General features: G+C 39.8%; 1 protein-coding gene across 1 annotated transcript; it reads right to left on the bottom strand.

The window, feature by feature from the left end:
* Positions 1-1366: 1366 nt before the first annotated feature.
* lyar (Ly1 antibody reactive homolog (mouse)) lies at positions 1367-11982 on the bottom strand. The gene is made up of 8 exons (XM_038971134.1): positions 11410-11982; positions 8356-8470; positions 8161-8268; positions 7910-7993; positions 4027-4360; positions 3829-3894; positions 1871-1956; positions 1367-1635 (listed from the first exon to the last, which is right to left on the bottom strand). The coding sequence occupies exons 1-8, from the start codon at positions 11529-11531 to the stop codon at positions 1498-1500; spliced, it is 1053 nt and encodes a 350-aa protein (XP_038827062.1). The 5' UTR covers positions 11532-11982; the 3' UTR covers positions 1367-1497.
* Positions 11983-12666: the final 684 nt, after the last annotated feature.

Genomic DNA, 12666 nt, shown 5'->3' on the forward strand with positions numbered 1-12666 from the left:
ACCAGTGTCTTGATTCTATGGCGCTTCTGTGTACCCGGCCAAATGAACCCCGTTCTGGGTGCCGAGGAATGTGCATTAGCCCCGTCCCGTGTGAGAGTCAAATTCACCTCAGGTGCACCCCTCCCCTTCCACATCCAATCCCAGAGATAAGGTACCGTTTCACAGCCGTACTGTGGGTTGGAATGTGAAAGAGCCTGTATCCTCCACAACCACTATTAACCCTAAGGCACATGAAAATAATTTTTGTAAATTCTTATTGCTCAATTAATAGGATGCAAACAATTAAACAAACAAAGCATGCAACAAGACGGTGTTTATCTTGCTGAACTAAAGCCTAAGTATTAGCCTGGGGTGAGTCCAGGTGGGCCTCCGCACTAACGTAAACAGGAAAATAGGAGGGGTGTTCGACAACAATGACAAAAATCCATCGAATGGGCTTACCAAGAAAAACTTCCAAAAGGAATAATTCAACTAATTAATCTCTGCCTTTTTTGTTAAGTGCTCCAACTTCTTTGTCTCGAATAAGTCCTTTTGGAAATTTCTTGGTAAGCCCTTATCACACAAGTGCTTCTAAACCACCTCCATTTGTCAGTCTTGCTTTTACAGAAGACTCATTAGGTCTGTTCACACCAATCATTAAACAAGTGTCTCTATTCAAATTAACACATTTGGCACATGTTGCAAACAGAGTGACTGCCTTTAAAAAGCAACAAATCCCCTTGAAAACAGCCTATTTGGCATTGATATGAGTCAGAAACAGTTATTCTAGTATCAAAATTGACTACAGTGTAAATAATCATATATTAAATGGTCAGTCATGTCCAAAAAAGTTTGGAACATCTGTACGTCAAAATGGGTAAATGAAGGTTGGGTGCCGATTTGACAGTCCATTTCCCCACTAACATGGTACGACCAGCTGCGGTGATTACGCTTTATCCAATAGCATAGACAGTGAGGCAGACCTGCCCAGCAGCTGACTTTCTTTACATAAGACATGTCGCATATTTTCTAACTTCAGAAATACTGCACCAAACACCTTAGTTAAATGTAAAATTACTCAACTAAAACATCCTCGGCAAAAGCGTCAACATTTATTACAGAGTTCTTGAATTATAGATTCTTTCTGGGGATTTTGAGGACGTGAAATAGGCTAGTGTCTCATGGGGAACAAACATCATTAACCAAACGTGGAATCTTTCAGGAAACACACCCTCAAGACTGAAATCTAATTTTTCTAATGAGCAACAGAAAAACACATGCAAATTGGCATGTTCAGTGGCTCTTTACACTAAAGCCTGCATTGTTTCTAGTCTTAAAGAAACAAGACAACATTGGTGTCCAATTAAAAGTCAGTAAATGGTCATGACTTGGTGTTAAAGATGATTTAATCTTTCAGGTGACGTCTTTAAAAAAAATGACACGCATACCACGGAAGACGACGGTGAGTTGTTAAAACAGCCATGCTGGAATTCATGAGAATTCATGAGAGATTTACATCTACTTTACAAGTCTAACTTTGTCTTTTAATTCTCTAAACTTGGGGTTGCCTTTAATCTTCTTGTTGAAGAGTGCGAGCAGCTCCTCTTCTGATTTGAAATTTCCCTCTCCGCTGAATGAGTAGTAAGCTGACAAAACCTGGAAGGGAAAATGTATTGTGCCATTAGTGAAAACAGTGACAATTACAATCATGACCATGTCATATCACTATAATAGCCCTACGGGCATAATGTAAAATGGTTAAACATGCTGTTCCAGTAGTATGTATGAACTATATTTGTGTGCAAATAAAAGTGAGATGCCAGAAAAGCTGATCTCTAACTATCTTGTGTGATGCACAATATTCCTAGATGTCTGATTCAGATGAACATACCTTCTTCCTGAGTTTTTTCACCGCAAGTCCTTCTTCAGGAGATTGTTTTAAGACTGCCTTTATCGTTCCTTTCCAATTGAACTTTCCTGGAAGTCAAACAAGAGCATTAGTTGATCATGGCTAATCAAATTGTATTGGACACATGCGCCAACTAGAACAGGTGTAGACTTCACAGTGACATGCTGTTTTACGAGCCCATTCCCAACAGTGCAGTGTTAAAAAGTAAGACAAATATTTGCTAAATAAAAAAGGAAATAGTAGCACAAAAACAATAAAGACGCTATATACAAAGTGTACCATTACAGAGTCAATGTGTATGGGTACAAGGTAGTTGAGGTACAGTATTTACAGTGCATTCAGAAAGTATTCAGACCCCTTCTCCTTTTCCACATTTTGTTACGTTATAGCCGTATTCTAAAATTTATTAAAATTGTGGTTGGGTTATGGTTATGGTTGTCTTTCTGGAAAGTTCTCCCATCTCAACAGAGGAACTCTGGAGCTCTGTCAGAGTGACCATGGGGTTCTTTGTCACCTCCCTGACCAAGGCCCCCCCCCCCCCCCCCCCCGATTGCTGAATTTGGCTGGGTGGCCAGCTCTAGGAAGAGTCTTGGTGGTTCCAAACTTCTTCCGTTTAGGAATGATGGAGGCCACCGTGTTCTTCGGGACCTTCAATGATGCCAACATTTTTTGGTACCCTTCCCCAGATCTGTGCCTCGACACAAACCTGTCTCGAAGCTCTAAAGACAATTCCTTCAACCTCATGGCTAGGTTTTTGCTCTGACATGCACTGTTAACTGTGGGACCTTATCTAGACATGTGTGTGCCTTTCCAAATCATGTCCAATAAATTGAATTCATCACAGGTGGACTCCAATCAAGTTGTAGAAAATTTTCAAGGATGATCAATGGAAACAGGATGCACCGGAGCTCAATTTCTTGTCTCATAGCGAAGGGTCTGAATATTTAAGTAAATACGGTATCCATCCCCCCCCCCCCCGCATTAACAAAAAAAATCTACACCTGTCCTCGCTTTGCCATTGGGTATTGTGTGTAGATTGATGAGGGATTTTTTATTTTTGAATACTTTCCGAATGCACTGTACATGTGTGTAGGGGTAAAAGTGACTAGGATATATAATAAACAGAGTAGCAGCAGCGTGTGTGAAAGTGTATGTGTGCGTGTGGCGTCAATATGAGCGTGTCTTTTGTGTGTGTAAGCGTATGTAGTGTGTGTGTATGCATGTGTGTTGGAATGTCAATGAGTGTGTGTGTGTGTGTGTGTGTGTGTGTGTAGAGTCTAGTAAGTGTGCTTAGTGAGTGTGCATAGAGCCAGTGCAATTGAGTCAGTGCAAAGCAATTAAGATAAATAAATAAATAATAGGGCGGGGGGGGGTTTCAATGTAAATTGTAGCCATTTGATGAACTGTTTAGCGGTCTTATTGCTTTGGAAGCTGTTCAGGTGCCTTTTGGCCACAGACTTCGCGCTCCGGTAGCGCTTGCTGTGCGGTAGTAGAGAGAACAGGCTATGACTTGGGTGGCTGGAGTCCGACTACATGCATGACAATTTAAAATTGAAGGTGCTTTTGTTGGATATCAAATAATCACTGTTTCCAACTATTCTTGAAAGAACATTCATGTAGGCCTACTCTGCAGCAGAGGGACGTGTCAACACTGTCCCCTGGTGGCTTCATTTTGAAAATGTAAAAAACTGAGGTAATGAACTAAGTCCAATGTACGTCCCAAATTCTCCACTTCTCTCGAAGTGTGCACCCTTCTCGGCATGGATTTAACAAAGTTGAAAACTCCCTCCAGCCAATGCTTTTCAATCCACGAAAGGGGCATGTGCAGTGTGCAAGTGCACACATCGGGGGGAAAAGTGTGGTGAATTGGGATGAATTGGGTCTTTTCACACTATGAAAACTGTGCAGGACAATGAGCACATTCTCAGAAGAACTGGTACCTTTGGAACCTGTTTCTCCTGCAGCACCCTCTGCCTCCTCCTCAGCCGCCTCTGTGTTTTGGTCATCTGTAAGGTAGAATAAAAAGAAACAGAATCAAAGACTAATGTGCATTTTCCAACCGCAAGTGTGAAGAAGAGAAGCAACGCGGAGTGTCACACTCACTTGAGAAAAGAACCCCCTGAAAATGTGTTAAATACCTCCGGAACTGTCCTTTTTACTTGTCTTCCGTTTCTTGGTGGTCACCTCTCCTCCAGCATCTTCCTCAGAACTCCTCTTCCTTTTTTTGTCCTTTCGTTTGCCTGCACTGGCTTCCTCCTCCTCCTCCTCGGTGTTACCGTTCTCCGGGGCTTTCTTTTCTTTCTTCCCGCTCTTCTTTTGTCTTGCCTCTTTGCGCTCACGCTTGTTCAACTTCTTCTTCTCTGGTGGTGGCTCCTCCGATGTGCCATTCTGATGGCCCCCATTAGTCTCGGTTTTGCTTTCAGCAACAGACTGCTTGGGTTCCTCTGTCTGAGTCAGGGCTTCGGGAGCCAGCTAAAATCAAAAGTTTATTCATATAACATTGTTTTGAATTATGAAAATTATATCAATTGCTTTAGTTAACGTCACCTGATTTGTAAAAATACACATTGATTCTGTTTTATATATCATATACACTGAGTATACAAAACATTAGGAACACCATAATATTGAGTTACACCCCCTTTTGCACTCAGAACAGCCTCAATTTGTCAGGGCATGGACTGTACAAGGTGTCGAAAGCGTTCTACAAGGATGCTGGCCCATGTTGACTCCAATGCTCCCCAAAGTTGTGTCAAGTTTGCTGGATGTCCTTTGGGTGGTGGACCACTCTTGATACACACAGGGAACTGTTGAGTGTGAAAAACCCACCAGCGTTGCAGTTCTTAACACATAAACCGGTGTTCCTGGCACCTACTACCATACTCCGTTCAAAGGCACTTAAATCCTTTGTCTTGCTCATTCACCCTCTGAATAGCGCACATACAGTCTGTGTCTCAAGGCTTAACTTTTTTGGGATAGGGGGCAGCATTTTCACTTTTGGATGAATAGCGTGCCCAGAGTGAACTGCCTCCTACTCTGTCCCAGATGCTAATATATGCATATTATTAGAAAACACTCTGAAGTTTCTAAAAATGTTTGAATGATGTCTGTGAGTATAACAGAACTCCTATGGCAGGCAAAAACCTGAGAAAAAATCCAAACAGGAAGTGAGAATTCTGAAGCTGGCCGATTTTCAACTCATCGCCTATTCAAATCCCAGTAAGATATGGATCTGTTTGCACTTCCTACGCCTTCCACTAGATGCCAACAGTCTGTAGAACGTTGAATGAAGCTTATACTGTGATGTTGAGCCGGATGGGAGCTGTTTCAGTCAGTGGTCTGGCAGAGAGCCAAGTCCTGGTCACGCGCATTTCACATGGTAGCGACTTGCGTTCCATTACTTCTACAGACACAAAGGAATTCTCCGGTTGGAACGTTATTGAATATTTAGGATAACAACATCCGAAAGATTGATTCTCTACTTAGTTTGACCAGTTTATTTGACCTGTTATATAACTTTTTGAAGTTTTCGTCCGACGTTATGCGGGACCTGCACTAGCGTTTGGATATGTTTACTAAACAAGCTAACAAAAGTAGCTACTTGGACATAAATAACGGACATTATCGAACAAAACAACAATTTATTGTGGAACTAGGATTCCTGGGGGTGCATTCTGATGAAGATCATCAAAGGTAAGGAAATATTTATATTGTATTTTCTGATTTATGTTGACTCCAACATGGCAGATACATGTATTTATTTTCTGAGCGCCGTCTCAGATTATTGCATGGTTTGCTTTTTCCGTAAAGTTTTTTTTATTTTTTTAAATCTGACACAGCGGTTCCATTAAGAACAAGTATATCTTTAATTCTATGTAAACCATGTATCTTTCATCAAAGTTTATGATGAGTATTTATGTTATTTGATGTGGCTCTCTGCAATTTCTAAGGATATTTTGGAGGCATTTCTGAACATGGCGCCAATGTATACTAAGATTTGTGGAAATATATATTCACATTATCGAACAAAACATACATGTATTGTGTAACATGATGTCCTATGAGTGTCATCTGATGAAGATCATCAAAGGTTAGTGATTAATTTTATCTCTATTTCTGCTTTTTGTGACTCCTATCTTTGGCTGGGAAAATGACTATTTTTCTGTGGCTATGTACTGACCTAACATAATCGTTTGGTGTGCTTTCGCCGTAAATCCTTTTTGAAATCAGACATGTTGGCTGGATTCACAACAAGTGTAGCTTTAATTTGGTGTCTTTCATGTGTGATTTCATGAAAGTTAGATTTTTATAGTAATTTATTTGAATTTGGCGCTCTTTATTTTCACTGGCATTTGGCCAAGTGGGACGCTAGCGTCCCGCCTATCCCAGAGAAGTTAAAAATCCTTCTTTAATGTGTCTCCTCCCCTTTATCTACACTGATTGAAGTGGATGTAACAAGTGACATCAATAAGTGATCATAGCTTTCATCTGGATTCACCTGGTCAGTCTGACATGGAAAGAGCAACTGTCCCTAATGTTTTGTACACTCAGTGTACAGTACTAACGTGACATCTGTCCAGTGGTGTCAAGTGCCAAAATTTAGATAAAAGTAGGGATGCACGATATATCGGTAAGCATATTGGAATCGGACAATATTAGCTAAAAATGCCAACATCGGCCTGATGTCTAGTTTAACGTCGATGTGCAAAACCGACATCAAAGCTGATTAACCTAGCCCACGTCTGCTGTGTGGATCTATTTTTTTGAAGTTTCAAAGGAAGATAACGAAATGTCCATATGCAACGTCTGTGCTGCTATTATTTCCAGAGGGGAGAAAGTGAAATCTGTCAATACCAGAAACCTAATAACTCATTCGAAAGTGCATCCCCCCAGACGTTCAGCGGCTACTTAGAACAAAAGCAGAAAGAAAAAAAACACACACACTTCCAACAACTAAACAAGTTCAAGTCGAGCAGTCATTTGAAAGAGTAAGAATTTCAGCGAGACAATTCAAAGGCGAAATCCATTAACGCCAAGATAACGGAATTCATTGCCCTTGACAATCAACCACTATCTGTCGTGGATGATGTTGGCTTTCGCCGACCGGTTGAGCACCTTCAGCCCCGGTACACACATCTAAGTAGGTGCTATTTTTCAGATGTTGCCCTACCAGAGTTACACAGTATTGTTGAAACGCACATCCATGAGCTACTTGCTATGGGCGTCACTGCTATTAGCTTCACGACTGACATTTGGACCAGCGATGTCAGCCCCATGAGCATGCTAAGTCAGACAGCACAGTGGGTCGACGAGAATTTCGTACTGAGGAAAGCCGTATTGCATTCTCAAAAATGTGCTGGTTCTCATACCGCTGCTGCCATTTGAGAACATGTTTGAACCTTGGAAACATGAACACACTCCTAGCGCCACTGACTCGAGAAATAAGTTCATCAACTGCATCTGCAGCAGACGTGATACCCTCTGACATGGCATTAAAAAGCCTGCTCAACAAAACTGCAGACACAGAACGTGTGGTTAAAAAGTCTTCTACTAGAGGCTGTGAACAAGCGATTCTGTGGCATTCTCTCTGAGGTCTCTTTACTGTGTTGCCACCATTCTCGATGCTAGGTACAAGGACCGCTACTTCGATGCAGACAAGAAACAGGGTTTACGTGAAATGTTACAGACAGTTGGAGAAGATGGAAACGGACACAGTGACAGTGCACACCGAGGAAGAGGACCCACGACAGAAGAGGCCATGGACAGACAGAGCTGAAACGTCACTGCTTGACATGTATGATGAAATCCTGGTTGAGAATGAAACGACTGAACAAATGAACAACGAAATAGCACAGCAAGTAAGTGAAAGAAATATTTTTTTATATTGGGTTTCGGTATTGTGGTTTTTGGCAAGGAAAATATCGGTATTGGCCAGAAATGTAATATCGGTGCATTCCTAGATAAAAGTGTTTGCTAAATGACCCTAATTATGTTAACACTCTTCCTTTAAGAGATACTCACGCTGCTGGTTGCTGCTGAAAAGATGTCCCACACCTGGTCATGCAGCGTGGAATTGTGGATCTTCAGACTGTTCTTCATCCAGTTCTGATGGAGTGAGCACCACGTGACAGCATTATTACAACAGAGTGATTTAACATTTCAGCAAGCCAAGCATAAAATAGCAGTAAACGGACACTGCGGGCCAGCACAAAGTCACGCACCACTGACAATAACGAACCATCATATCCTTAGCAACGATAGAAATAACCAACCTGGAACTTCGACTTCTTTCGTGGGACGTTATCATACGAACTGACTTGATTTAGAACATCTTTCAGCTTGGCACTGATTCCTGGTTTGTTCATGGCTTCTTGGATCCTCTATGGAAAAATCTCATCCATTAATCATCTACCCACAAAGTGCTGATAAACAAAAGAGGGAAATCAGATGAATGATCTATTTCTCACTTGAATCCATTGTTGCTGTTTGACATCCCCTTTTTTGGACTTAGCCTCATAGCCCTTGCCTCCATACTTTTGATCCTCACTGATGCATTTGATGTGGTCCTTGTAGTCATTTCCCCTGTTGGGGGAAGACATAGAATAGCTATGTACCCATCATAATCATTTACCTGTTCAACATGTGATGTTGGCTTGAACCAGTATATGTGTTTGAGACAAAGCACAGATTCAAACTCCCATTCACCAGCTCTGCAAGCGTTATATCAAAACACGTTTGTTGATCGCAAAATATGGAGTTTCGCTAAGCAGCCATCTTCATTTACTCCTGTTACGGCCGGTATCTATCCCAATACCTAATCAGTTTAGTCCTAGTTATACGGTGCCTACAGAAAGTATTCATACCCCTTGACTTATTCCACATTTATTTTGTTGTGTTATAGCCTGAATTAAAAATGGATTCAATAGATTTTTTCCATCACCCAACGACACACAATACCCCATAATGACAAAGTGAACCCGAGTTAATACATGTTAGAATCACCTTTGGAAGCAATTACAGCTGTGAGTCTTTCTGGGTAAGTCTCAGAGCTCTGCACACCTGGATTGTACAATACTTGCCCATTATTCTTTTTAAAATTCTTCTGTCATATTTGTTGATCATTGATAGAAAACCATTCAACTCTTGCCATACATTTTCAAGCACATTTAGGTCAAAACTTTCACTCCAGTGTAGATTTGGTCTTCTGTTTTAGGTTATTTTCCTGCTGAATTAAATCTCCCAGTATCTGGTGTAGAGGTCGACCGATTAATCGGAATGGCCGATTAATTAGGGCTGATTTCAAGTTTTCATAACAATCGGTAATCTGCATTTTTGGACGCTGATTATGGTGTCCTCCACGAGGAGACTGCGTGGCAAGTTGACTACCTGTTATGCGAGTGCAGCAAGGAGCCACGGTAAGGTGCTAGCTAGCATTAAACGTATCTTATAAAAAACAATCAATCTTAACACAATCACTAGTTAAACTAGTAATATCTTCAACCATGTGTAGTTATCTAGCTTGTACTGCGTTGCATATAATCAATGCGGTGCCTGAAATTGTGTCACTTCTCTTGCGTTCAGTGTAAGCAGAGTCAGAGTATATGCAGCAGTTTGGGCCACCTGGCTCGTTGCGAACTGTGTTAAGACCATTTCTTCCTAACAAAGACCGTAATTCATTTGCCAGAACTTTCCATAATTATAACATAACATTGAAGGTTGTGCAATGTAACAGCAATATTTAGACTTGGGGTTGCCACCCGTTCAATAAAATACGGAACGGTTCCGTATTTCACTGAAAGAATAAACTTTGTGTTTTTGAAATTATAGTTTCCGGATTTGACCATATTAATGACCTAAGGCTCGTATTTCTGTGTGATTATATATTATAATTAAGTCTATGATTTGATATTTGATAGAGCAGTCTGACTGAGCGGCGGTAGGCAGCAGCAGGCTCGTAAGCATTCATTCAAACCGAACTTTCCTCCGTTCGCCAGCAGTTTTACGCAATGCTTGAAGCACAGCGCTGTTTATGACTTCAAGCCTATCAACTCCCAAGATTAGGCTGGAAATACTATTGTGCCTATAAGAACATCCAATAGTCAAAGGTATACGAAATACAAATGGCATAGAGAGAAATAGTCCTATAATAACTACAACCTAAAACTTCTTAACTGGGAATATTGAAGACTCATGTTAAACGGAACCACTAGCTTTCATGTTCTGAGCAAGGAACTTAAATGTTATCTTTTCACATGGCACATATTGCACTTTTACTTTCATCTGCAACACTGTGTTTTTGCATTATTTAAACCAAATTGAACATGTTTCATTATTTATTTGAGACTAAATAGATTTTATGGATTATATTAAGTTAAAATAAAAGTGTTCATTGTTCATTCAGTATTGTTGTAATTGTCATTATTACAAATATATATATATATATATATATAAAATAAAAATTGTCCGATTAATCAGTATCTGCTTTTTTTGGTCCTCCAATAATCGGTATCGGTATTGAAAAATCATAATCGGTCAACCTCTAACATATACACACATATTAATTGTAAGATTCTTCTATTAGTTTTTAAATCAAGCGACTATTGTGCAACCCAATACATGTCAGATATGCTTTTAAGTTATGCATCCAGTAGATCCCTCTGGCACTGGCCTTTTAACTATCCCAAAGCCTAGGACCAAAATGCATGACAAGGCAGCCTTTAGTTATTATGCCCTCAGCCTCTCGAATAACCTGCAAGAGAATCTAAGGGGGGACAACACTGGAAATATTTAAAAGAGATCTTAAAACTAATCTTTTTTAGCTTTGCTTTTCCATAGGTCACGTTTTTTTTATCTTAAATTTGTTGTGGAGTTAATATTAGAGCTTTTTTTCTCCTTCATTTCCCCCCCTGTGAAGCACATTGCGTTGCATTCCATGTCTGAAATGTGCTGTATAAATAAAGCTTGATTTGATACCTTGTGTATATTGCCAGTGATCGTTACTCATTGTGTATTTATTATTACATGTTATTAACTTTCTATTATTTCGTATACTTTCTTTCTCTGCATAGTTTGGAAGGGCCCGTAAGTAAGCATTTCACTGTTAGTCTACATCTGTGTTTTACGAAGTATTTGATGAATGCAATTAGACTTTTATGTACTTCCAAATAAGGTCTAAATAAAAATGTACAAGCAATCGAAAAAGTGTCTCTTCGGCAGCCCCAATGCATACATTTCTATTTAGACCTTTTTTGAAAGTACATATCAGCCGTAACGGGAGTAAATTAAGATAGTTACTCAGCGAAACGCCATATGTAGTGATCAATGAACGTATTTTAACGTTATAACGCTATAGCACAGCTAGGGAATGAGAGCTTTGAGCGCTTGAATATGAGCCTTATGGGCGTTAGAGGTGTCTAACGCACAGACAGATACTGGTTCAATGTTGGCTATGCAAAGCAAGCAACCAAACTGCGATGTACCCAACATAGCAAGAAGAGAAAAAAACATTCACAAGCACTTACCAAAAGTCTTTTCCGCAGTCAATGCATGACAAAATTTCACATCCACGGCACATGTTCACATGTTTATCGACTTGGGCTTTCTTTAGTGATTCACCACACGCATTGCACGTGAAGAAGACCATGTTGGACTAACGTTAGCTGACTACGTACTAGCTAACGTTAGCTGATACTACCGTTCTTTTATGGCTCAATGAATACTACCAACTAACACAAGTCAATGAACTCAACAAAACAAATTCCTTTTGGACAACGTTGCCTTGCTTGCTATATACTATGCCAAATTACGTTTAGATCGATACAGAGTGAGACACATGGCATGGGCCAACAATTCCTGAACTAACTTACCGGGCGGTAGCTAGCTTACGTTAGCCGGCTAGCTTACTCTAGTCATGCAAGGAACAAGCTTGTTACTTAGTAAGTAACAACGGTATTTGAAACAAACATTGTGTCATATGAATGATATGAAGCTACTACATAGGTCATTAGCTGTAGTAGCAATACAAAGACGTTGGGAAAAAAACACATGTAGGTTCGTCAGTGCAAAGTTTAAAAACACGCGACTTCTTTCAAGACAGGAAGTGTTACATTATTTCCCTTCCGGAAAGGCGGCAGATGGTTTTGAGGAGTTCCAGTTCATGACATGAATCTTAAATATTTTCTTATGGCCCTGGGCCCAGATTCACAAAACCTTCTTAATTAATCCTCCTGTTGTGTTCGTTTCATGTTAATTAATTCTGTGTTCCCGGTCCAAAATGACCGCCCCATTATAGCTGATTATAAATCCATAATAATACATATATTATTACCTAATGTTGTGTTCGATCTTTTTTATCAACTTAAGTTCTTGTGAACATTACAAGTTTTGAAATTCTATTTGCTATTTATGGCCTGCAGGCCTCATTGACCTGAGCTCATACAACTCGTTTTTGAGTAAAAAAAGCATAATGTATGGATTATTTTGACTATAAAAATACTCAGATGAAACATATTGTGCTATTTATCATAGACTACTTTGTGTCAAAGTTTAATAAGGACATTTGTTTTGAAACCATTTCAAATGTTTAAATAGTGGCACAAAATAACATCTGTTGTGTTCACGGTCAAAACTGACCGGTATGATTTTATTAGTAAAGAAAGGACATAGGCCCAAAACGACACATGAAAACTTTACCATATTACAAAATTAATGTCTGAACACATTAAAGAACAACAGTAACAATAACAGTATTACTAACAATAACAAAAACATTAAAATGT

This window comes from Salvelinus namaycush, chromosome 2, assembly GCF_016432855.1.
Source record: "Salvelinus namaycush isolate Seneca chromosome 2, SaNama_1.0, whole genome shotgun sequence".
In the NCBI taxonomy this organism is placed as follows: Eukaryota; Metazoa; Chordata; class Actinopteri; order Salmoniformes; family Salmonidae; genus Salvelinus; species Salvelinus namaycush.